General features: G+C 43.6%; 2 protein-coding genes across 18 annotated transcripts in view; both read right to left on the bottom strand.

Annotated features, from left to right (window-relative positions):
• Positions 1–2295: 2295 nt before the first annotated feature.
• On the bottom strand, positions 2296–10799 carry hoxb2a (homeobox B2a). The gene is made up of 2 exons (XM_051389152.1): positions 5408–10799; positions 2296–3854 (listed from the first exon to the last, which is right to left on the bottom strand). The coding sequence occupies exons 1-2, from the start codon at positions 5889–5891 to the stop codon at positions 3004–3006; spliced, it is 1335 nt and encodes a 444-aa protein (XP_051245112.1). The 5' UTR covers positions 5892–10799; the 3' UTR covers positions 2296–3003.
• A 73-nt stretch (positions 10800–10872) lies between these two features.
• Positions 10873–26987, bottom strand: part of hoxb3a (homeobox B3a) — a 91577-nt gene continuing 75462 nt past the window's right edge. For 12 of the 17 annotated variants that reach the window (XM_051389107.1, XM_051389120.1, XM_051389111.1 and 9 more), the window contains 3 exons: positions 26730–26796; positions 18411–19126; positions 10873–14779 (listed from right to left, as the gene is read on the bottom strand). In XM_051389107.1, coding sequence (XP_051245067.1) covers positions 13914–14779; positions 18411–19005 — 1461 coding nt within the window. In that variant the 5' untranslated portion in view covers positions 19006–19126; positions 26730–26796 and the 3' untranslated portion in view covers positions 10873–13913. Of the gene's footprint in view, positions 14780–18410; positions 19127–22359; positions 23634–26729; positions 26975–26987 lie in introns of those variants that run through there. The other 5 variants (XM_051389113.1, XM_051389122.1, XM_051389105.1 and 2 more) reach the window with 3 other exon arrangements.

Here is a 26987-nt window from a genome sequence, read left to right as displayed (position 1 = left end):
ATGTACCACTCTTCTACTTTGTATATTCTTAATATTTACAGCATCACTGCAGTAAGTGATCTTTGCTGTTTTGGCATAATAGACTACAGACTAGGTGAGAACTGAAATCACACATGTTGCTCAGTGGCATGATATTCAATAAACACTTCATAAACTGTTTGGATAATATAATTAATAACATATTTAGATTAAATGATATAAAACATCCTGCTGCAGAACAGAGGTGTTGCTGATGGAGCTCAGGAGCCATAAGAATGTATTTTCTGGTGGTGTTTCTTGTAGGGAGAAACCCAGGTTGTTGTCCCGTTTTGTGCCTGCTGGTTCCCATGGGAACTACAGCTACAGTTTAAAACTTGTGCTCACATGAATGGACCTCTGTTGAGTTTGTCTCAGTGAAGTTTGTATGTCTTATCATTACTGCACAAAGGGAAAGACATCGCCTTTGCGAAGAGTTAGTTTGCCTTTACTACACTGATCAAACAGTATTAGTATGCAATCATGAGTGAATACAGTGGGTCTCTGCTATTCTCTTGCATGGTTTGCTACATGTTTATGGATCTTATGGAAATAGTAAGAAATTAAATGTTTAAGTGTGTCCCTGATAAAGAACTGTTTGTGGTTAAAAAGAAAGTCAGAGAGCACCAACAGGACTTCAGCCTCTTCTGTATGGATTTGAACTCTTAATGTTTTTTATGTGTTTTTCTTTTATGCAATATTGATTGAACTGCAAATGTTTTTTTCTTATGATAGGTGATGGAGCTGCAGTTGGACACCCAGTAGGGTTTATTAGACTATGGGTTAGGACCCTAAACTGGGTTATTGTTTCATTTTTACAGACTTGAAGTTGTTTCACAATAGACATGCTTTAGGCAAAAGGCCATTATATTGACTACAATACTGCAATATAATGATATGAAATATTGTTGTTGGATCGTTGTCATTATTCCTATTTCCCCCAATCATTATATTTGAAAATATCAATTTTTTACAATTTTATATTGTCTAAAAATATTTATCATAAAAGGAATTATTATTATTATTATTATTATTATTATTATTATTATTATTATTATTATTATGGGCTAAAGCAATCTGACATAAATCTTTAATCTGTAGCCTAAAAAAACAAGTCATATTTTTTTCTCTTTGACTCAGCCTATTACAGGCACTCTCTCTCTCTCTCTCTCTCGCTCCCACACACACACACACACACACACACACACACCCACACACACACCATGCCTGTCACAGTGAGCCAGTCATCCTGTAATGGCTGCCACTGCTCATTGTTCACATCCTGCTTTGTCTTCAGCGCCATTTTGACTCTGTGGGAGGAGGAGCAGCTAGTTAGCATCACATCCACACACACTAATGGCAGGGAGCTAGCCATGCTAACTCAGGCTTCACTCCACAGTCCCCCTTTTAGCTTGATAATGGGAGGGAATGTGCAGTGCCAAGCAACAGTTAACGCCTGTGCTCACACACTACAAACAGAGTGTGAGTGGTGCTGCACTGTGGTTAGCTCTCACACACTTTCAGTAAAAGGCCACATTGTAGTTACTCTGCTTTACTCACATGGTGAAAGCTGCTATGCTAACCATTAGCTCCTACTCGGGGGCAGAGGGCTACCAGTGCTAAGCTAACAGAGGAAAACAATGATCCTGCTGTGGCCTCGGACTGTTTCTCTTCTTTTTATCTGCTCTGGAAAATCTCTCATTCTTTCTCTCAGTCATTTCTCCCGGGTTATCTCTGTGCAAACACAGATGAGCTGAACCATACTGGGCCATACCAGGCTATATCAGGCTACATATTGATGTTGAATAAGGTGGGAAAACTAGATGGAGGAGCCATGCATTTAAACTTGTAACTAGGAGCCAGAATTAAAATATATTTTAGAAGATGAAAATATTATAAATGATATCAATATTTTATTAGCCTATATAATGACAAATTGTATCTTAAAAAGGATGGAAAAAACAAACCTGGGAATTATTGGCTAATTGCAATAGAGAAATGTATTGTGAAAATTATATATAGGCTACTGTGAAATAAATAAAATTATTTTCACTATTACAAGTAACAGCAGCCAAATAGTTATAAAAAAAATATCCTACTAATAAACTGCTGAATGCTCAGTTTGTTTATATTTAGGCTATTATAAAATTGCACTGTATTATTAATGTTATTCGCATAAGAATGTTTTTAAAGCATACCATTTGTTTTAATATTATTATTCCATATTCAGCACTCCTTAAATTCATATAGCTATAAAACAAAAGGACATGGGCCACATCGTAAATGTTTGTGTGTTTTTATTATTATTATTCCACTATGAAAATATATGTACAATAAATAATTTGGATTTTCACTATTAAAGAATCTCAATAAATAAACTAGGGTCTAAAACTCGGGTCATCAGCAGGGCTCCTCTCTCGTCTTGTCTCGTTCAGAGAGAGAATGAAATTCATTCTTCAGTTCAGATTTTCTAAGAGCAGTCCGGCTATCTGCACCTAGACTCCGTGAACAGTTCCTGAGAAGTTATTAAGGATCCATGAAGCTGCACCAGAATGGACTAGAGGACACAAATCCACGCATACTGATAAGGGTTTTAACAAAAACGATCAAAAACAAGAAAGGCAATAAATACCTGAAATTTGGGAAAGGGGGGAGAGAAAAAATCCACAACGTTTCGATCGTGGAAAAACAATTTCCCTTCGATGTTTAAAATTAAAAAAATAAAATGAATTGCATCTCTCTTAAACTACATTACAGCCGCAAAGTAAAACCAGCAAGAAGACGAAAAAATATATTTTAAAAAGAACATAATTTTCATTCAGAAATGTTTCAGGAATGTTGCCGAGAAGCTTGTATGCTTTTTAAACAACAGAGTCCTCGCCGAGTGCCGTCTCCTCCGCCCGATTGTTCATCCACAGGCCTGCATGTGCCCCTCCACTCCTTCACTCCTTTTTAGTTTCCCTTCATGTTTAAAGGTTGCAGCCGGCCTCAGAAGTTGAGGTGCTGCAGGTCTATGGTGCACAGTGTGCTTGTGAACAGGTCGAAGTCCTCCTCGGAGAAATCCACCGGACTATCCAGTGAGCTCTGCAGGCTGGGTGACAGGCAGGCGTCCCCGGCAAAGAAGGTCAGGTCGGGGAGCGCGGATGAGGAGGCGGCAGGAGGAGCAGTGGAGGAGGTGGAGGTGATGGAGGACTCCCGCTGCTCAGAGAATGACGGATCGGACGCTGCTGCTGCGGGCCCGGCCTCGCTGAGCTGCATCAGACCCGGGTTGTCTGCGGAGTTCGTGGCGCTGAACGCCGGTGGGGAGTGGTGGGAAGCAGCAGCGTCGGAGGAGCCAGGTGGCCCCGGCTGCGGTGGGCGTTCGGGGCGGCTCAAACGGCCTCCCTCCTCCGGCGTGGGCTGTGCATTGTCCCCGCTGTCATTAGCGTAGGCGGTGGAAGCAGCGGCCGAAGACGGATTACCGCTCCCCGGCTCGCTCTCCGATGTAGCCTCCCCGGTGCCAGATGCTTCCAGCGGCTGGCTTGAGTACGGGGATGAGGCATCGGCGCCTTCGAGCGGCTCAAAGCCGCCCGGGTCGCTGGATTCATGGCCGCCTCCACCACCTCCGTCCCGGTGGGGCGTAGTCTGGCGCTTGTGTTTCATCCGCCGGTTCTGGAACCAAACTTTGACCTGCCTCTCGGTGAGATCCAGGAGGGCTGCGATCTCCACCCGCCTGGGCCGGCATAGGTACTTGTTGAAGTGGAACTCCTTCTCCAGCTCCAGCAGCTGTGTGTTGGTGTAGGCGGTGCGCAGCCGGCGGGACCCGGCTCCTCCAGCATCCAGACTGGCCTGGCTCGGGTCTGTAGGGAGACAAAGACAAATAAAGGAGGGAGATAGAGAGAGATTATGTGCATGATTTATTGCGCGAAAATCTTTTGAAGCCATTCTCATTTTTTATTTTAATTTTATATATTTCGTTTAAACTTCAAATTGTAATCTACTTCACGAGAGCCCTGTAAAACCCCTACAATTTTATTGCGTGCAAAGATTTCCAGCCAAGAAATAAGCAGCTTCAGCATGGAGCAGAAATCCCCTCGGCTCTTCTGTCTGTAATAAAACAGTAATAAAACACAAAAAGTCTCATAAAAAAATACTCCTTCAAATTACAGTAGCAGCCAAAGCCATAACTGTAAGAGCGGACCAATTTGGTGCTGGTAAAAAAATCCCAAAATAAAAACACAGATAAAGACAGATGATCATAATGTCAAAGCCGGTTTTACTCTTCTGTAAGCCTGCTGGGAGAGGCTGCAGCCTGTGATCAGAGAAATGCAAAGAGAGGAAAATAAATATATCACGGTATGGGGAGGAAATGTGCAGGGAAATGTGGGAATGTCGATGTGAAACCAATGTGGCAGTATCTGTCAGAAGCATAAGTAAAACCCTGAATGGTTGCATGGATGCGATAAAGGCAGGAAATTGTGCAGGAAAGAAAGACGAGAAAACAAGAATTTCCATTAAAAATGAGTGGAGGTGGGATTGTGTGTGAAATAAAGAGGGGGAGAAAAAAACTGTAAAAATGGAGTGATTGTTATGGGGGTCAGTGTAAAAGACAGAAATGACCAAAACCCAAGAAAATGAGATTGTGTGCAGTCTGTATTCTGTGTGGATGGAGCTTATCCCCCCCCTCACAACCCCCACCCCAACATATTTTGTCCGGTCGCCTTGCCTCGCCATTATATTTCCTACCTCCATCCAATATGGCTACCATCTCAGTTGTGTTATGAATATATAATACCAGGGTGATGCTGCTGCTGATATCAAATCACACCACCCAGTGAACAGAATGATACAGGCTGCAGCAGCAATCAACTGCACGATGGATAAAGACAAAAAAATCCCTCTGTGCGTCTTTACGCACGATAAATAATTCCATATGAAGAAGATGCATTTAGAAAATTTGGGCTATATGATACAGAACTAAGAGGATTCTGGTGTGAACGGTCTGCACTCAGTGTTAAGCTGAATTCTGCACACTGATCCTCTAAAAATGGCAGATATATTAATGGGTGCATATTTAAATGCATGATGATGAGAGAGTGTGCAAAGCACTGCAGCATAATGCAGTGGTCTAGATATGGCTTCCCTGTTGACACAGCATCACAGCATCACAGCACACTGCACACACACACACACACACACACACACACACACACATACACACACACATTGAGGAAGAAAAAGACAATGTCATCTAAGCACATCCATGCTGTGTGTAATGAATGCTAGGTTATTTCTGAAATGGGAATGAAATGAAGACGCAGACAGAAAATTAAAGCACAGGCTGCACACCCCTTACTCTCCCACCACACACACTCATACACACATACTGGCTCCCGCATCCCAGCATACCGACCTGTGGGCGACTCGATGCCCGCCGAAGCGTACCCGGAGGCGGTCGGCGACGGGGAGGATGAGGCAGAGGGGATGATGGATCCGCCACCGCTGGAGCTGCTCCCAGGCTTGGGGCACTTCTTTGATGACTTCTTCTCCTTCATCCAGGGGAACTCGTGGGCCAGCGGACCGGCCGGGACTGCCGTGGCCGTGGCAGGGGCCTGACCGGGCGGACAGGGCTGCTGGGCGCCTCGGTGGTGCGTCTGGAGGCCATTAGTGGCGGAGGTTCTCCGGTTCTGCTGGCTCCTAGCAGTCGGTCTCGGCTGGCTGGCTGTGCAGGGGCTGAGGCTGGGGATGGTGTGCTCGAAGGGAGGCGGAATTACTGTCGACTCCTTGATTGATGAAGTTTGAAATGACTCCAGGACGGCGGGGAAGGACGTCAGGCACTCTGCTAGGGACGGCTGGCTGTTTATAAAACCGATCTCCCTCTCAAATTCAAAATTCATAGCTCCCTCAGACCGGCTTCACCCTCAAAAGGCGAGACCCCCGAACAATCCCTTCCCCAAAATAAAAAAAACAAAACACATACACGCACGCATGCACGCTCGCGCACGCACACAACACAATATGGCTTCTTAAAAAAAGAAAACGAAAAGAAAAAACGCACGAGCATGTAGGCTCCCGACCGCAATGGCGTAAATGCGGTGGCTATATAATAATTGTGTATATTGGTGATATTACTAGCGTATGGGGACCTGGGTAGGCTAAACTGAAGAACTATGGGGCGAAATTGCAGCCAATTCCTGGTCATGTGACCCAAAACAGCCAATCGGGGGTCCGGGCCTGGCGGCGGCGATGGCTGTGGGAAGCAGCATTATTATTTTTCCACCAAATGCTGTGGCAACGAGGGGCTGTATCACAGGCTAGCTGCCATTGTTTTGTCTTAACGGGGGGGTCAGTTCTGGGGAGAAAAACGGGAAGGCGGCCCGGTCGCCATGTGCGCCGTGTGGGCGGCGGGTCGGCGCATCCCGGCCCGGTGTAACGCACAAACAATAGAGCATCTCTCGGACATTTTTTCGTTTTCCTCTGGGTGATGTAATGACGGTTAACATTAGGTGAGCGGAGTCAGCCAGCACCGTTTACAATATGGCTCCTTGAGAGAGAAAAAAAGCACTGTTTACAGCACTCAGCTCATTAATCTTATAAAGTGTGACAGAGGCTGAAAATCCCCAACTTCCACACAGGAAACTTGGAGAAGGTTTTAGATGGCGCAGCAGCTCAGGAGGAGAGGATGATGAAGATTTCTACTCAGCGGTAGTGGAGATGAAGCAGATTGGCTTCTATCAGAGCAGAGAGGCAGAAACTTAGATTTAGCTGTGAAGAGAATCAGAGAGAGGGAGCCTGTTGGTGTGTAAGTGCACATTTTATTTTTGTATTTAACAGACTTGTATTTGGGGTTGTGCTGTTTCTGAAATAGTGGTTGATCTCTCCTCAGTGCGTGTGTCTGCGAGACAAACCGAAATACTGCCTAAATATAAACTCACTAAAATAGTCTCAGCACACAGGCTCCAGAATTCTTCTTTCAAGCTGCCCCTCTCTCTCTCTCTCTCTCTCTCTCTCTCTCTCTCTCTCCAGTGTGGTGTGTGTGTGTTAAAATGTTCGGTGTGTTTACGCAGAGAGGGAGAGAGAGAGAGAGAGAGAGTTCACAGCGAGGTCGCTCCGTGCAACTGGAAACAGACAGGAGGGGAGAGCGCAGGCCTCCCGTTCCTCCTAATATTAAAAATAAGAATAGAGCAGCGATAATATGGACGCTAACAGTAAGTGAGAGTGCGCTGAGTGGCCTGCAGACTCAACAGGGCGCACATGTAGATTTTTATAAAGATCAGGAACTCGGGAGTTCAGCAGAGGATATTTTGGGGAGGGCCCGAGGAGCCCCGAGTGGGAAAAAAAGAAGTGCGGTGATCAATCTTTCTCTCCCTGCAAAGAGCCTGACAGCAGCCCCTCTCTCTCTCTCCCTAAATAACAAGAACCGCTCCAGTCTTACTCCCTATATCTCTCTCCTTTCAGCTCCATTATTCGCCATGTTTTTAGTGTTTGGTTTTTTTATACACCGCTTTTACGCGCAGCAAATACGCGCATGTCACGCAGAAATATTTCCTCTGCTGGGAGAAAATATATAAATAACCGACTCAGATACCAGAGACAAATAGACATAAGCCATTTAGCTCGCACCCCCTTCTCCCTGTTTTTCCCATGCCATTTGGCTTGGCCCCCTGGCTCTGAAAGAGACGCAGAAAAAGCAGAAATGTGTGTGGGAGTGAGGGCCATTGAGCCGGCAGAAAGCGGCAGGCAGTGAGTAGGCCGAGGCTGCACAGGCTCACACAGCCCAAACAGAGCACTCACACACACTGCTGACTGAGCTGCAGCTTCACAACACACTGCTCTCTCCTCTTCGTCCCGTTTTTACCATGTCAGGATTTTCTTTCAAATATGTTTTCTTTTATTTTGTAAAAAATTCCGAGTGGAATTCTGGAGTTTTGGTGGAGAGCAGAGGCGTTTTTTTAAGTCTTTGCGTGGGATGCGTGGTTTGTCGACTGAAGATGGGGATTTGTGACTTTTAATTTTATTCTATTTTATTTTATTTTTTATTTTATTCTATTCAGGAGTCAGTTCTTTTGTTTTGGGGTTACTGACAGTGGTAGGGTAAACCGTTAATTTCTTCCTTCCAGTAACTACGTTTTCACTTTATTCAATTTAAATTGTTATTACTAATTACTGATATTTAGCAGAAGAGTTTTTATTGGTCCAAAACCTGTTTCCGGTAACGATAAATAAATTAATTAATTAAAACAAAAAGAAAAAAAGGAAAAGAAAAAGCTAGATGTAGTTCACGAATTGTTTTCCCCTCGTTTATTTATATATTTATTTTGTGTTCTACTGAGTAAAAATAACCTGGATTTTTCTTAGTACTTTTGTTGTTGTTGTTGTTATTTTCATTATTATTATTATTCGAGTTTAGTCAAATTGATAGCTACTGCTAGACATTTGTTGACATCTGACAGAGAACTTCTTTGCTGCCTAATGTAGTAACCATATTAAATGGCGGTTATAATGGCAGATGAGTGTACCTGGCTGTGAGCTGCTCTACAGTCTCACTGTATATAACTGTACTGTTCTCAGCAGACTGCGTGCTGAAGCCGAGCCCAGCTCTCCGTCTGTTTTTATGAGGCAATAAATTAGATCCAATCTCTGCTTATTGGTGTTTTTATTGTCTGTTAGTCCAACGGAGATGTAAAGGGAAGTACGGCCATTATTTATGGGAGCCTGATTTATGTTCCAAGTTTTATGCTGCTCTCAGGCCTCCGAGTACAAGCGCGTGTTACAGAGAGCGAGGAGAGGTAGAGAGGTAGGGTTGGGGGGGTTAGAGACCACGTGACCTGGCCAAGGCGCAGGCCTCGGGGCTTTTTTTAGTCATAAACATCAACACAGGACACATAGCTAGCAGAAGGATCAGCCTGTGTGTGTTACAGAGAGTTAGCAAGAGACAGAGCGGGGATCTCTGCTTTTGGTTCCCACTCTGGTTAGGGTCACAGGTGACTTGTCTCTGATCTCCTATCCGTTGAAAAATGTGGAACCAGTTCCCCCCACCCCCCTCCCCAAGAGTGAAAATTAACTTTCTGATTAAGAGTAAAAGTTTCAAAAACAAACAACAAGAAAAACATCAATCCAGGCAGTCAGCAACCAACAGTCAGTTATTAAAAACAGTCAGTAATTAACATGATCAAACAGTGGATTAGCTAAAGAGTAAAAGAGTCCAAACTCTCTCTGAGTTTCTGCATGGTAAGTCCAAGCCGTACAAGACATCTGTCAAGGAAATGACCAGAGCTTTGAGTGTTATATAACTCCAACCATCTGCTCGGTTTCTCCAGTTCTGGTCTTGGATCATAAATTGGTCACAAGAAGCTAACTCATACTTAAAGTTTTAACTCACTGTATTTTTCCAGAGCTTTCAAGCACACCTCAAGCTCTTGCTCACAATTTTCCACAGAACTTAATAAAGCGAGCAATGATGGCGAGGAACAGGTCTTTCTCAGGTGAAACATCCAAGTTTAGAGGTCAGACAGGGTTTCAGCAGCCTGCTCAAGGACACTTCAACAGCATGGGGTTGGGGGGCTGAACCCAAGTTGCATGTATGCTATTTTGCCGCTCCAATAACGAGTAACTTAACACTGAAAATAATCTATTTTATCAGTTTTTAAATCATGACCTGCATTCATTATTTCAAAATTATAAAAATCTTATTTTTGAGGAGAAATTGTCTCTCGATAATAGAATCTGTCAAATGCAATACTGTGATGGTGCAATGGACACTAAAATATCAAGAGTAGTTCTGAGTGAGTTTGAGCTTTTACTGTTACTGAACTGGTCACTGACCAATAGTTTGGGGTTATCGGAGCTGAAGTCACCTCCCTAGAGAGAAGTCTCTAAGAAAAAAACAAATCAAGGAGCAACAGGTATCAGGTTCTAGTACAGGAATAGTTCTTGGATCCAACCTTAGACCTTCACCGGGATGCAGCCCAGTACCTGACATTAACATCGGTGAATCATTGGTGATAAATGAATACCACTGACCAGAAAAATAACAAGTAACCATCTAGTCTGTAAAGCACAAAGGAGATTAGAGGCAGATTTAAAGTTTTGCTAAAGGTTGAAGATGTTTTTTCTTTTTCTTTCTGACATGTTACATGTGGCTCTAGGCTTCAGATTGAACTGTTGGGAAAGTTTTCTGACAGTGATGCCACGCTTTAGCCTGAGGTATTGACCCGATATTCAATACTGGCATCAGTGTCAGGTCATCCCTCAACCAGAGACACGCTGTTTGAAAGAAGTCACATCAGATCTGGGATTTGTGAACAACGCTTTGAGTCCTCAACCATCACATGATGGTAGAATATACACGGTCCCCATACTGTACACATTACATGACATCTTCAAGCAAAACGATTTGTGCAAGATTTAAACAGTTATTGTACTTTGAAAGGATTTGGATGAAATAATGGTGATGTCTGGTATCTTTAAAATGTTAACTTGTAACAGCAGTCATGCTTTGGCCTTCACTGCTGGTTCTAAAAGGTTTAGCAGCTTGAAAAGAAATTAAGAATATGTCATCCTTCAAAGTTGATAATCAACAACAACATGCACCACCACAGAACTCAATTGACTTTAAAAAGTTTGTTTAGTTCTAATCCTAGGGTGTGCAATTATTTGCATATTTTCACAGTTTATGAATTTTGCCACAGCTTGCAGCCAAGAGGAGCCCAGCAGTGCCAGGGGTTGTTTGCATGTTTCCATGACAGTCAATAGAATCGGTGTTGGCAGGTTTCCACCTGACACTAACACTGCCTAACAAAGTGTTAGAGCCTTTTCAGATGGGGCATTCTGGTCAAGTTCTTCACTCCTGAGAATCATAAAAAACTGACGATAGCGCTGAATAACATAACATTTTATTAAAGAATTGTTCGACAGACAACTCTCTCAACAATGAAAGAAAAAGGAGCTACAAAGGACAAAGAAAGAAGTTGTTTTTCTCCAAAAAGACTCGTTCTTTTTTCCAGCTAATAGTTTGTCTAAATTTTCCGACTATGCACGGATGGGTCACCAATCCCCACCCTTGCCTTTTTCCCTGTACAAGCCAAGACATTTATGTACAAGGGTCATTATAGGAACATAAAAACTACTTATTTTCTTCTAAAATACAAGAACTAAAAAAATGTAACTTCAGTACAATGGACAAGAAGAAACACAATGTTGTTTTTTTTTTCTTTCATAACAGGTAAATACTAAAAAAGTACAGTATTTTTTCTCGATATAAATACATGAAGGATAAATAATAATAATACAAAACAGAAAGTCTTTTTAAACTGGCTATAACAAATAAATATTTATATATGAATGTTCACTTGAACACACATTGGCGAAAGACGCTTTGATTGGAGGGCCTTCCGTCTTCAAAATAAGATTTTATTATTATTTTTTACCTTTAACCATCAAAATGTAAACTCTAAGTGCAACAATGATGCCCAGATGTGAAACGAGTTTGTGTAAATCTGCACTTTTAAAAACCATATGACAGGTTTATTTCCAGAACAGCAGAGAGTGTAGCAGGGGTCAGCCACACACACAGCTTGTTTTCAGCTTGGCCGAAACAGTCTGTAAGGGTCTCGTGTGTGTGTTTTCCCAGACTCCCCTCACTGACGGTTCAAACAAATAAACCCAGTTGTTTTCAAAAATGTGCGATACACATCAGCTCAGATTTCTGGGACATGCATTTTTGTTCAAATATATACCCTGTATCCACGTTAAAAGTCAAGATATGTGAGAACAAAAGAAAATAATATAAAATGTGGACTTTTACGCATTGGTGTCCGCTAATGAAAGTGAACCCTTCCAAAGTGATAGAGAGAGAGAGAGAAGAGAGAGAGAGAGAGAGAGAGAGAGGAGGGCAATGACTTACCCAAACATAAATAAATAGTGTTCTCCACTCTTATTATTTACCCTGTGTCGATGATGTGCTAAAATAAGAACATTAAAAATTTCTCTTCCATGTCCTCTCATGTGTTTGTTTGAAGATGTCAACAGCTGGTGTAACCTGGCTGTAGATGTGTGTCAACGAAAGGAAGCTAGCTTAGCATTGCTGTGTGTGTGTGTGTGTGTGTGTGTGTGTGTGTGTGTAAAGGAGTGATTAGCTAACGTAGCTTAGCACAGATGTGTGTCTATGGGAGCTAGTTTAGCCTTTGAGCTTGTAGCTTCTTAAACCCTGTTAAGAGTGATGGGAGGGGTGCTGAGTGGTGCATGTGTGGTGATGGATGTGTGTGTGTGTGTGTGTGTGTGTGTGTGTGTGTGTGGGGTGGGAGGGGGGTGGTCTGTGGCGGATTGTGGGAAATTTTGCCTCCTTCAGAAGCCATGTGCTGCTGCCACAGACAGGAGACAGAGGGTTAGTAGTGATTCAGTCTGGACGGACAGAGACGGGTACGGCAGGAGGCAAAAAGAGACAGTGAAGAGATGACCGTCCAGTGGTTTTTATGTGCTTCGTGGAACGAGGGGAACAGAGGAAGACGAGTGCTGCCAGCTCCAGCCATATATTTCTGTTCTCTCTCTCTCGCTCTCTCTCCGGGCTGATGGAGAGGCAGAACCCTCCACATAGCTCAGCTCGGCTGACAACAACATGTGTTGCCTGGAGGGGGAGAGAGCTCAGCGTCATAAATCTAACCACCTCGTTAACTGCCCATTAAAATCTCAACTATTTCATTTACCAGGCGGGAGAGCTGTTTGTATATGTGTGTGTCTTAGGGGGGAGATTTTATTATCAAAGAACAATTTTAAAGCACATACTAGCTCTAACAGAGCCATTACAGGCTTTTCTTTTTTACAACATGCTACTGCTAACTGAGCTACTGCTGCCAATTTGCTCCGCCCACGCAAAAATAGCTTAGCAGTCCACTAATGAATTGGGAATCCACAGAGGAAGACTTTTGTGACAGTGTAATAAGGCTGCAATTATTTAAATTATTTAAATGTAACATATCATACAGATAGATTTTTTTTTCATTTTAGGTTTTTTTGGGTCTCTGAGAAGTTTTCTTAATCAAAATCATCGATCTGAAATTTCGCCATCTGACATCTGCTCTGTTTGAATACAGTCGTCCATGTTGCAGTTTTCAGACTGACTGTGCAGTAGATTATCAGTCTAATGAATACTGACCAAACAATGGTGCTCACCATAGACCCTGTTATGCCATACAGCTGCCGATATGTCCCTGCACCAGTGCCACAAGACGAGCATCCTGACATTTATTGTCCCCAGGGGGACGTGGGAGACAGTTGGACTGTACACCTCGTCTCCCACGCCTACAATATGCTTCGCTGCCCTGGGACCAAGAAATACACTCAGAGTAGAGTGTAAATTACTCATAAGCATGCGTAAAAGTAGCCAAGAGTTCTAAAATGAAAAATAAACCTGTGATTATTAAGCAAGTCACCATTTTCTATGGGAAGTTAACAAACTGATTAATGTTTTAATGTTTTGGTTTCCTGTTCTCCTGAATGAGGATTTCAGTAGTGGAGAGTAAGTTAGTAAGTTTGGTCCCAGCTTAAAAAATTCTTGGAATTTTTGGCAACTATCATTGATTTCAGTACTTTTATTGACAACATGAATGGTTTGGGTCCATCACTGCTACTTGGTAACAGGCACAGCCTTTGATTTTTTTATTAAATTAACTACACTTGATGAAGGCAGTGGAAACAGGGTGGTGCTGGACAACACCAAACACTGATTGTTCCCCTTTGTGGCTATAGAGCACGGGACAAACCACTGGATGGCTCCTGTCTGTCTCGTTCTGTCTCTCCTGCCGTCCCGTTGCAGCAGTAGAGTCCCCACATGTTAGTTAGTCTGTTAGTGAGTCGCGTCATGTTACTTGTTCTGTGTCGTCTTCACTATTTCCTACGTTGTCATTTTTGTTCCAAACCTGCTACAGGTGAGTGAGCTTGGGTGCTTCCTGGATTCTGCCCTGAGTCGAGGTGTGGTGCGCCGACAGCTCGGTGTATGTAGGGTGTGTGGGCGGGTCACAGGGACCCGGGGGGCCCCCTCCGCCCACGTGGTGCTGGTTGGCGGCCGACATGGGCCCCGCGCCATTGTAGTCCATGGTTTGGTGGTGGGGTGGCGTGGGGCCGAGGTGGTTTAGCCCATACATAGAGGGCCCCGAGCCAGGCATGGGTTCCACATAGCTGCCACCCCCCACGTAGACTGGACTGGCCTGCATGTTGGTGGGAGTCCCATAGCCAGCGTTGTTGGCCTGCACTAGGCCGTGGTGGGGATGAGGGTCGCCGTAGTCCGGGTCTGGGGCGCCATACTTCTGCTGGGGGGGGCAGCCCTTCATGGGGACATTGGAGTAGGCAGTGGACATGGAGTAAGACACTCCCTGGTGGGGCTTGCCAAAGGATGGCGGAGATGGGACGTCATAGCCTGACCCTCCTCCTCCCCCTCCCATGGGGTGCATTGAGTTGAGGAAGCTGGCGGAGGACTGCATGGTCAGGGGTGGGGAGCCAGTCGGTGAAGGCCCTCCAGAGCTGGAGCTCAGGCCCTTCAACTTCTGGTCCTTCTTGTACTTCATGCGCCGGTTCTGGAACCAGATCTTGATCTGGCGTTCGGACAGGTTAAGCAGGTTGGCCATCTCCACACGGCGCGGCCGGCACAGGTACCGGTTGAAGTGGAACTCCTTCTCCAGCTCAACCAGCTGGGCGCTGGTGTACGCCGTACGAGCCCGTTTAGATGACGCTGACGACCCACCGGTAGGGCTCTTCTCCCCGCTGCTACCGCTCTCAGCTCCTCCAGATGCTGAGGAGAGAAGAGAAAACATTAATGTCGAGAAAGGGCAAGTGAGAGAGATGGATGGAGAATGAAATAAAAAAGGTGAGGATACAGAGAAAGAAAAACAAAAGAAACAGGAGAAAACCCTGTAAAATGAAGAGAGCAAAAGTGGGAGAAATGTACAAAAAGGGAGAAAAGTATGGATATTAAAAAAGGGTAAAGAGATGATGAAATGAACATTGAGAGAATGAGAGAGGAAGAGAATAAAACCCAATCACGCTGCATGCTGGTGGAAATTGAAAGCATTCAGGTTCTTAATAAAGCAGAGGGGGGTCCGGGCATGCTGGCTGAATTATCCCTTGATATTAGTTGTCAACACTTCATAACAGTGGCAGTTATTAAGAGACGGAGGCCCCGGCGCTGGCCGAGGGCAGCTAAATTGCATCTCGACTGGAAAGACAAACCCCCCACAGCAACAGCAGCTGCAGCACAAGGACTACGAGCAGAAACCGAGGTTGATCTGCACTCACTTCAATCAGCTCACCAAGAAAAGTCAAACTTCTCACCACGTTTATGTGATAGTTGTACTGACTCTTAAACAGCTGAAAGGCATTCAGCTCCACGCCAGTGGATACTTGCTACCTACTGTAAATATTTGTTCAGAATGACAATGTGTATGTTATTCTCAGCAGGAAGCTAATCATTTTGTCTTAAGGCCATAGAGCCAGCTAAACCTTAAAATCCAACAGATGCTGTCACTGCTTTATAAGACACGTTTAAGAGAATAAGGCTCTAGGTGATAATTGGTTATCTGACTCAAAATTGCTCAAGTAGTCTAATATACAAGCCACAATTAACTAGCCCATAGCTGATGATTATCCTCCATCCTCTCAATCGGTTTCCAATAAAGAATTCCTTCTAAAACATTACAAAGAAATGTTGGCACGATGTTTCACATCATTTGTTTGCAAGCCATAAAAGCTGGTAAACCTCAATTCAGCCTGTGTCACCGCCGTTCTTCAGAAGTGCTGCCACTATAGTGAGGAGGCAAAAAAGTTTATTGCAACTTAAGTTTTATTTTCTTAGCTCTGGTCGTTAGTTTTATTGATTAGAATAACATTGTGGTGACTAAAGTCACTACTGAGATCTGGGGAACACTGCAATCTCAGTAAAAATACGTCCGACAGTTGAAGAAATACGTGTGATTCTGCTATCAGACAGGTTTATCTACACTGTGTACCAAGATTATTAGCTAGCTCAAATAAGGTTATAATGTTCAGTTTTTGTTGAAACCATGTCAGAGAGGTGTTGATTCAGCTGTATGGCTATTTTAGAGGCTGCAGCTTGGTGCTGTTAAATTATGTTGCATCATACTGAGGTTGTTGGTAATGTTATGTCCAACCTGATATATCAATGAGGGTAGAGTAAATAATGGAAACACCTCCAAAATGATCATACAGTTTCAACAAAAACTGAACATTAAACTCTTCGATTTACTATTTTTAGTGTATATATGACGTACAAAGCCAGAGCGAGTAATGTCGGTAATAATCCTTCATTTGAATAGGAAGTGGAAGTAACTTGCGTAATTGTCAAAAGCAACTGCATCATCAGCACTTCTGAAGGTTCCATGTGTCAAAACTACACAAACACAATGGTGAAGTAAATGAAGCTAAAGTAGGCTAACTTAACCAGCAACTCATAATACTTTTCTAGCTCTGAGCTGGTGTATTTCCATCTCAATGTTTATTCCATACTAAACAGTAGTGCTGAACTACAGTGCTCTCTTCCATCTCTCTCCGTGCCGAATTTGCCTCTGTTATGAAAACGCTGGTATGTGTCTACAGTATGTGAATGCTTGCGATGTGTTCATACTAATAACTGCTGATGCAGTACAGCTCAAAGCAAGCACTGAGATCCTATCTCTCCATAATTGTATCTCTCTCAACAGTATAAACAGTTGACTCCAGTGTTTATTTTGGTGGACAGAAAGATGAGAGAGGTAACGATCACATCATCTGTCTGACAGAGCGCTGACATTCTCCAAATGATTGTTTCAAATACTCATCAATAAACAGTCTAATCTCTTCTCAGCTCTATTCCAGGTCAACTGAAAGCTTTTCGAATGCGATTCTGAGACACATATTCATTATGGCAGAACATATTTTGTCTCATTGATAACTACCGATTCAAATAACATATCTGTCTGTTATCACACATGCAGATGATATTCAAATTTTTCATCCTATTTTTTTCCCCATTTGCTAATATCTTCTGTTTCAAATGTCTGCTTGTCATTCTCTCTCTCAGACAAATCTATTCATCTGTTATCGTACATGACATTTAAATTCATCCTGTTAATATCTTCCTTCTTGCAGTGGCTTTCTTTCAAGAGGAAGAGGAGAAAGAGGACAGGGAGGAGAGCAATCGGAAGGCATATAATAACCAGAAGGTGGTGAACAAGGAAAGGTGCTTGTTAACTAGATTGTCCTATAACTGACTGTAGTGTAACTGTAAAGAACCCATGACTGCTCAGTTGTCACTGATCAGACAGTCAACGTAAAGACAAATTGCCATGCAAGTTCCTCTAGCCAGTCCAACTTTTAAGGTCATTTTGCCTAATAGTTAACGCTGAATACTGACTGAACACCAAATATCTCTCTCTGTTCTACTGTCCTCCTCAGCGAGCACTGAAATGATCTCGCTATTACCTTGTTCCTCTTCTTCCCCTCAGTTTAAGGTGGTTTTGGGGGGAGTTATGTGTTGGAACTATTTCAGTGATAAAGGCTTGATGATACCAAACCTGGCAAGTCACTGCACCTGGCTGCCTCCTGACTTGAGCTCTCAGCACTCACACATAATGGTGGTTTTCATCTAACTCTCGAAAAGACAGTGCAAACATGTATTTTAAGATGTGTTTATGATCTGGTTGAATCCAATCACCCATTCATTTGTAAACATCATAACTTAGCTTCCTTTTTCCTACAAGTAAGTATGTGGATATTCTTTGCCATTAAAATCTTCCTGCATTTTACTTATTTACTTCAGCACTCCTCTAGGTTTGCAGGAATATCTGTCATACTGTCATGCCTCTGACCTTTGACCTCTTTGACACTAGTCATTGCTTGACCTATTTATGGATTTGAAAGTTACTCAACTGACCAGCCACATCGGTTAATTTAAAAGCAATATTAGATACCTAAAATCACCTTGGACCAGAGCAGACTAACTCAACAGCTACAGATAAATGATAACCAGCCTGACTAGTTGCCTGTGGTCATTTCCTTGTCTGACCCAGTGCCTGTGGAAACCTGTTTTGCCATAATAGTCTGAGAACCCTTTTAAATCCTCTGGGGATGTGGGGCTTGAGAGAGAATGGCGATAAGAGAGGTGAGGAAAGAGGGATGTGGTGATGGGAAATAGAAGCCAAGATAATAGGAACAAAGACGCTAATGAGGAAGGAAAATGAAGAAAGAAAGAAATAGAGGGAGGATGGACAGAACTGAGGAAAGGAGTAATGAGAAAGAGAAAGGGAGAGGCTGCTGTAGGAGGAATAATTATTCTGCTATGCCATGTTGTTTTTGTGGCAGTATGGGGAGGGGGTGGGGGTCAAAGCAAAGACAGACAGAGAGACAGAGACAGGTGTAATCTAACACACCGTTGCCAGAGTTGTTGCTGGGTGAACAGTTTTTCTGCTTGGTCGCCTGCCGACTCTCTTTCATCCAGGGAAAGATCTGCTTTGCCATGGTCGGGTTGGGGGGCAGTGAGGAGGCGGAGGATGATGTGGAGGACGATATGGAGGAGGAAGAATTAGACGACTTATTGGGGCCTGGTTTAGAGACTGAGGAGGCCCCAGCACTGCCCCCCGGCTGCTGAGCCCCGGTATTACCGTTGCTGGGGTTGGGGGGCAATGGAGGGGACACCTGGGAGCCGGGGTGGTGCTCAGACGGCAGGCTGGGCCGCATGCAGCTGCCATTCAGCTCCTTGGTCTTGGCTAGCTGCTGCTGCTGCTGCTGGTGGCTGCTGTTACTGCCCAGCGACTGTAACGAGCAGGCAGAGCGCTGGTACGAATCCACATCCAGATGGGTCGCCGACTGGAAGGCCGGCTGGTGGTGGGACACTGGGACCGGGGCATCGTAGCCCCCAAAGCCGTTGGCGGCTGCTGCTGCTGCCGCTGCCGCCCCCTGCACCTGGTAGGACGAGTAGCCACCGAAAAGTGTCGAGGAGTTGTCGTAGTATGTTGTCTTCTGCATTTCTGAAAGAAGTGGCGGCGTCTTCTTGTGCTCCGGTCCTTGTTGAGAGCCACTGCCGGAAGACCATTTGGTACCGGGGGTCACGTGACGGTGTCTCTCCAACGGTCCCCTGCAATCTGACCTAAAAGGTTAGGAGAGGCAGAATAAAGAAATAAGAGAGATAAATCCATCTTCCGCCAATGAAAGGCGCCATGACATGAATAGAAACCACTGCTTTTCTTTTCTTACCCCCCTACCCTCCCCCTCCCTCCTGAGCCCAGTGCACAGCCTGCAGATGCTCTAGTGGAGGGGGCACAAGGAGGGCAAACTGCTCCCTCTCTGTACTCTCTCTCTCTCTCTCTCTCTCACACACACACACACACACACACACAAGACATACGCTTAATAATGTTACATTTCCATAGAAATGTTACCTTAGGTCACATATTAATTACATGTTAAAATCATTGTTATTATTAGGTTATTATTATTATTATTATTATTATTATTATTATTATTATTATTATTAAGTGGTAAGCATATTCTTATAATTAATAATGGTAGTTTTATAATTATTATTTCTTATTGTGTTTACTAATTATCTAATTTTTCAGCAATTAATTAAAGAATGATGACAAAGCTTCACCTCTGAATCTAAGAATAAAATGAAATCAAACGAATTAGCAGTATTGTTTTAAACATTACTATATGCCGTATTTTTCCCAGTTATTCGATAAGTGAATTTAATTTAGAATTGTGTTTTGGTAATAAAGCACTACCCCACCGTGTCTGGCGTTATTCAGGCTGAACGAGACATTTTGTTGTGTAATGGCGGCAGTGAATGTGGCCTGTATGTATTTTCCTTTGTGACTGATGTAGGTAGCCTATTTCTGTCAACCTCTACCATACACACATGATTTACTGTATTCCGTCTGCTCGGCTGTTACCTCACTCATAGGAGTCTATCTCCGGAAGCGATCATTGCTGCTGAATAACAGCTTCCACACTAGATCTGTTTGAACAGGTCAGGGGAAAAATGGGAGTAATGTATATTATTGCGCATTTTTTAATTTTTTAATTTTATTTTCTTAACGGAGTAACAAAGAAAACGTATGAATGCTACTTCAAAGTGGAATGGTGAGATGTATAAATCAAATATCTCGGAAATGTTTCTCAAAATATTATTTTAGGATTTATGGACAGGGGACATCGGGGATACATTTAAAGATGTAAATATTTTCCAGGCGCTTCTGTTCGGTTAACATGGTGGTTTTAAAAAAAGAGTGAAAAAATAAAAAACAAAACACTTGGACTTGGGTTCAGACAAAAGAGGCCAACAACAGATTGATATATAGAAAGAAAGAATCCCCGGAAGAAGCTTCACGAGTCAGTGATTCATTAGGCTCGAGTGGTCAGAGTGCTCTATCATGGCCCCTTAAGGGAAAAAGAGAGGAAGAAGAAAAAAAAAGAGCAGTTTGAGCCCCCATAGACTCCCTATCTTGCGCTCACCGCTGGGGTGGGCCTGTGGCCGCGAGAGGCCGGCTTGTCAGGCGCGAGAGAGCACCTGGCATTCATTCCTCCTCTGGAGATAAAAGGTTTAACGGGGAGAAGTGGAGGTGAAGAGGCTCTGCTGGCTCTGTCACCAGACAGTGAGCCTCTGTGCTAGCGCTACAGCTGACTCCTCAACTTCATCACCATGCACTCCCTGGCTTTATTTCGCAGCTGAACACATATCACGTAGCCATCAATTCTATTTAGTTGTGTCATAAAACTGTACTGTTCACCGGCTTCGTTGTGGATAAATACAGAAAACCCTAAATTAGAATTAGCTGAAGATATGGAAGATAAAGTGGCACCATTTGTTAACGCTACAAAAAGCTACAGTGAAACCCCATCTGAAATGATCTTCTCTACTTGTGTGGCTACACGATATTTATGATTCGTGTATAGGATACGTAGTAGTTAAGTTTTACATTTTTTAAACGCCAGGAGCATTCTAGGCCTAGATGATAGCAAACATAAATAATATAGCAAATAAATAGCAGTAAAAAAAAAAAAAAAAAGAAAGATACAAGTCATAACAAGCGTGTTAGTAAAAAAGAAAATGCTGTTTCACATGCGAATGTTTTCATAACGGGGTAAAACTGCGCTAAAATACTAGAGGCTATAGCTACTAATACTATATATTATTACTATTACTTTTAAAATATTTGGGATATTTTTCTTTCTTTTTTTGGTTTTGTTCAGACAGTCCAGCCCTACTCCAGCTCTCAGCACGTCACACATGTCAGCCATTTATCTTTCTAGTAGACAAGCTGGAATCCTAATTATTTACTCTGAGGAATAGTCCCAAGGAGGGAGGGGGAGAGAGAGAGAGAGAGAGAGAGAGAGAGAGAGAGAGGCCGTGGCAGTGAGTGTAGGAGGAATATGTTATTAAATCATATCGCTGTTTCGCCATTAAACGGGACACGTAATGTCTCTGCCCCTGGCTTGTAGGGCTACAGCTTAATACAATCACCAACTTTACTAGACGCCTCCCTGAATAATCCATTTATACTGACAGAGAAACAGCCACCCAAACAAAAACAACAGAGGGAAAGAGAGAGAGGGAGAGGTCGGCCTTGGTGTCCAGTGTCTGTGTTTTATCCTGGGATATAAAATTACAAATGGCGCCTGCCATGAAGAGCTATGCAGGCAGGGAGACAGAGAGAGAATGCATTAACTTGGACAATCCACGTATTCCTTATCCCATTAACAGACACAGAGAGAGAGGGGCCAATTACATGGAGCCGAGCCCAGAAACAATAAAGGATTGGCCTGATCAGAGCTATTGTTGCTGTATTCATGGGCTCCATTTAGGCTGAATTTACCAAACAGTGAAACCTCCATGTGTGAATAAAATTACTGAATCTAAACATTTTTAGTAAGAATTCAAATAAATGTCAGATGTTATCAGAATAATAAAACGGAGGCCTGCGGGGAAGAAACAAGGTGAACGCCAGGGAGATGTGGGATCATCCATAAATGAAAAATGGTCGGCCATTGCTTTGTAAATAAATAGCTATAAGTGAGGACGAGGCATGGACAGAATAGGAGAAGAAATGAGAGGAGGAAAAAAAAGAGAAAGAAAAAGGACAGAGATGGAAGGCCGAAAGAAGAAGGGGGGGCTGCTTGCGGCGGGTAGCAATACGGCAGCTTAAAGCATTGTGAACTCTTCTTGAACCGGGATTGAAGTCATACGGGCCATAAATCACTGAGCCAGCCACTCCGCCGTTCACAAACTGCACAGCGAACAAACACACTCTGTATTTCTGGTTTGTTGTTGAGCTCGTGCATTACCGGCTGGCCTGCCTGCCTGCCGGTGATGCTCCTTACCTTCCTTAGCACCGGTGGTCCCGGTCCAGTCCCGCACGGACCCAGCAACACCGCATCACAGTTTAGTCCTCACGCACGTTCACTAGGTAATCAATAACAATAATAAATAATTAAATAAATAACGAATCCGCTCGCTTTCTCTCCCGTTTTCCTCTCCTCCTCCTCCTCCTCCTCCTCTCTTCTTCTCTCCGCAAACCCGCTGCTCCTCTGGTGCTGTCTCGAGACTAGCACGGCTGCTCACCACCACCACAACAACACCTCCTGGAGCCAGCACGAGCAGCAGCGGCGGACCGGGCTGCGCGAGGGCGACGGACCGGACACCGTGTGGCATGAACGGCGGGAGGATGAGAGAGCTGGACGGACTTGAGACGTCGGTGGGGGGCTCGATATCAGGGCAGAATTAACGGACAGGCTTGGTATAGGCTACAGGCAGGCTAGCTAGCGCACGAGCTGAACGAGCTTACCGGGAGCCTGCCTGCTGCCTGCTCGCGCCCCCCACCGCCCCCCCTCCACCTCCACCCTCCGCCCCAGCACCAGCGCTGCCTGCACCGCTGCTGGCTGATAACAATGGCCTCAAAATTCTTTCTTTTTTAGCCTCTGTCGCTCACACAGCCAGCCAGCCAGTGAGTCAGTCAGTCAGTCAGCCTCCGAGGAACAGGTCCGCCACAAAATGTCACCCCATCGCATTTTTGGGTGGTTGTTCGTCCTTCTTCTTTTTTTTTTATTTCCCTTCTCCTTCCCCCTGTCTCCGTGTCCCCGGGTCTCCTGCCTCTCTCCCTCCGCGTCTTCCTCCTCTGTCTTGGGGTCTGTGCTCCCGCCTCGCCTCGGTCTGTGGAAGGCTATAGGTGGCGGGTTTATTCCACACGGCTAGCAGCAGCAATAATAGCCTATGGTAGTAGTGCCTGTGGTGGTAGGATTATCCTGGTAGGTAGTCTCATTCTGTTGTTGACAACAAGACCGGGTATCAGCAACGCTCACGGGGGTGTAACGGAGGAAATAACGGGGCTTGACTCGCGGACGCGTTGATTCCCCCATCAAACAGCTCAGCGTCACTCACAGATTATGCTAATTTCACTGGCTGAGGCAGAGATGTTAGTCCTGTAACCAGGCATGGAGGCTACTTTTCTACGTGTCACCATTAGTTCAGAATTTAGTCAGATTTCATATTGGACTTTCTTCTATAGGCTAACCAACTGTGTTAACATATAACTGGCTATTCTACCAGGTGAACTTCGGTGTAACTTTTACGCAATAAAAAAACGAAATGTTCTTTCAACGTAAATTTGTGGAAATCTTATTTTGCCCTAACAATTCTCTCTCCTCCCCTCTTAAAAACTGATTTCAAGCAGCATGGGCCTCTTGTTTGGGTGGGAGAGGCCATCTTTACTGCTCTCTTCCTTTTTCTAATTAGGCTATAGGCTACTAGTGCAAATACATTTATGTTAGACTTCAATGTGCAAGGCTACTGTATCTGTTGGCTTTGATGCTGTTCAGGGTGAGCAGGATAACGACAGTTATAACGGCCTTAGACACCTACTTTCATTTTCCATTCAGGGGTTAGCAGCCCCTGTTTGCTGAGTTTGGCTGTAGATTAGTTTTGTGTAGTATTAAAGCTACTTATGTGGGACCATGTAAATTCAAATGAGAGGAACTAACATCAAACTACATTGCATTCAACAGGAAGCAACTATGTTTACAATCTAATAAATGACAGAAGCCAAATATAAAATATAAAAATGTAACTATGGTAACAGTCTCAGAATCTGATTCAGTGTTGTAGACTTAATCTGAGAATATTATCATGAACATGTTATGGACAGATAGACGCTAAAGCAAACAGTAGATAGCATCAGTCAGCTCCTGTTTCATAATCAACAAACATCTTCTTAATGACTCATATTGTATTTATAGTTTTCATGGTTTTATCTATCTTTGCACCAAGTTAGACTGTCACTGGAAATGTAAATAAAGCCAGATAATGAGCTGAAGAACCAGATCTACCAATGTAGATTTAGTGTTTTGAATCTTTTGGGATGTGTCATTCATTTAGACTGAACTGTGGTTATATGTCACCTGGGGCAATTTGGTGAATTCATTTAGTAATATTTGGTAACATGTTACAGACAACGTGAGAAGAATGTTGCCCTCTTCCTTTTCCCTTCTTTTCCAGAAAATTTTATTTTTTCTTCTTTAAAAAAAAATCATTGCTTTTACAGAGCCCCTCCTGCAGCTCATTCCATGTCTCCCTGCAGAAACAGGACACTTAGTCTGTATTGTTAACATTTCAACACCTTGTCCCCCCTGCTGCTACTTATGCACAGAAAAGGGTAAATAAAAAAGAAAAGGACGCCATGGTAAAAAAAGAGGAGACTGACATAAAAGGTGCAGACAGCAGAAATCAAGAAAAAGGTAAAAAGAATATGAGCAGCTCTAACAGCGCTGCATGGCTGGCCTTTAAATTCTCCACTTCAAGGTCTTTCTAAAGAAGGAAAACATTACAAGAGAGTTCTTCCCTGTGTTTTGACTTTAACACACATGGGAGGAAGACAGGAGCGAGGTGCAGTAACATTTGAAGAAAGAGGTGAAGTAGGCTAAAAAAAGAGTGACAAGAAAACCCAGAAGGAAAGAGACACTGAGAGCTGAGACCAAAATGGAAATGAAAATATGTAGGTGTCTTACAATGTTTTCTCACCCCCCCACTACCACTCACACACACCTACACACCCTCTCTCTCTCTGTGTGTGTCTCCAGAGCTCTCTCTCCCACTTCCCTCTATTTTTATTATTCAGGACGCTACCCCTGTCGTTTATGGCTACGTAAGATTTATGAGTTTTCTCGCACCCAGCAGCGTGTGTGTGTGTGTGTGTGTGTGTGTGTGTGTGTGTGTGTGTGTGTGTGTGTGTAAACAGCCCAACTTTAAAACAGATAGCATTCGCTGTGGGCTGCTGAAATGGGAGGATGAGCTCCGTGTAGGTGGAAGGTGGGAGCCTGAAATGTGTCCGTCTGCAACTTTTCCTTCAAAGCAGCCTTTTGTACGGACTGGAGGATCTAACTGCTGCTGAAGAAGCTCGTTACTCATTAACCAAACCACTAATCAGCGATTTTCTTGTCCTTTTTTTCCCATTGAGCAACAGTGTGGCAAGAGCAGTGCATGTGGAGAAATAAGCAGAGCGGATTACATGTAGCCTATGTACTGACTTGTAAAAGCACGCCGGTGCTTGTAAAGGATGGCAGTTATTCTTTATTTTCCTTGGATGGCAGACGCGCATCGACGGCTCCATGTTTCGGATTGAGTCACGGATATTGGGTTTCACAACTGAAACTCTGTGCCTTGCACAACCATGGAAAGCCTCTTTCCGTTTTTTTTTCTTTTCCCCCCAGGACTTCAGACATGTAGGCCACTGAGGATGACACAAAGGAATTTCCTCCGAGTACGGGATTTAAAATCTGATTTCAGCCACATTTTGTCTGTTTTGAGTTGCTGTAAATGCCAAGACTAAATATTCCTCCTAAACGAATAATTATTTGTAATGCTTGTTCCTTTATGTCGTCAAAATGAAAATAACTTGAAGCATTTCTATAACCGTGGCCTGTGTTATGCTGCTGTTAGTGATCTTTTCATTGCTATTATTAGTGCTAGTGTTGGCATTAGTGTCATGATTGCAGTTACAAAGTGCTGTTTTAATAACTGTCCTATCAAATGATGAACTGGACCCTGGGCATGTTTCCTGCTGCGGCTCTAACCCGCGGCCATCACACTGCCCTTCACACCTCTGGATTATATTACATTAGCACGTGTCATTACATTAGGCATATATTACACAACTCTTTCTCTCTCACACACACACTCACACTCACACACACACACACACACACACGCACGTAACATTTCGCACGCATTCGGCTGCACCTTTCTACAAATGTCAGTCGATTTATAAAGGAAACTAATTGTATAAAATAAATGTAACAAAATCACTAACATCTTCCTGCAGTTTCCACATTAATTTAAGGTGAAATTATTATTAATTATAGCGTCAACGAAATACAGAGCAAGTGCATAATAATAATAATGGTGGTAATAATAATAATAATAATAATAATAATAATAATAATAATAATATATGTAGAACATGGCAGGGATTAGCCTAAAGTGGATTAGAGTGCGGTCTTTTTCTATATAAAAAGGTCCATGTTTTGAACAGGTTTAATAGTCTGAATTTAAAGAATTCAGCATACAAGCACAGAAACCGCCTTCAGGTTTTTAAACGAAATCGCCACACGGTCTAATAAGGTGGACTACACCGCAAATACACACTCAAAACCTCATTCTGATAGCACCGCATGGGATGAAGTAAAAGAGTGGCACTCACCGAAAGATTTCCTCTTATTTTCTGCTGTTTTGATGGAAGAAAACGGCTTCCAGAAAGCTCCTAAGAACTGCAGGATAAAGGGGGTAACGGGGGAGAGAAGGGGAGAGAGAGGGGAGGGGGGAAAGATAGGAAAGAAAGAGATAGAGATATGCAATCAAAAGGTCTTGGTAAAATCCGATACAGAGCACAGACCTCTTGTAGTCTAATCGAAGGGCTGGGACGGGAGCAACCGCTGACAGCTATTGCACGCTGACCTTA

This window comes from Dicentrarchus labrax, unplaced genomic scaffold (assembly GCF_905237075.1).
Source record: "Dicentrarchus labrax unplaced genomic scaffold, dlabrax2021, whole genome shotgun sequence".
In the NCBI taxonomy this organism is placed as follows: Eukaryota; Metazoa; Chordata; class Actinopteri; family Moronidae; genus Dicentrarchus; species Dicentrarchus labrax.
This window is presented reverse-complemented; position numbering and strand designations above follow the sequence as displayed.

What these genes read in the sequence shown, in the direction of transcription:
- hoxb2a (XM_051389152.1), bottom strand. Translation starts at nt 5,891, where the DNA reads ATGAATTTTGAATTTGAGAGGGAGATCGGTTTTATAAACAGCCAGCCG. An exon ending in GGGCATCGAGTCGCCCACAG is followed by an intron (nt 3,855 to 5,407) that starts GTCGGTATGCTG and finishes GTCTCCCTACAG; the next exon opens with ACCCGAGCCAGGCCAGTCTG.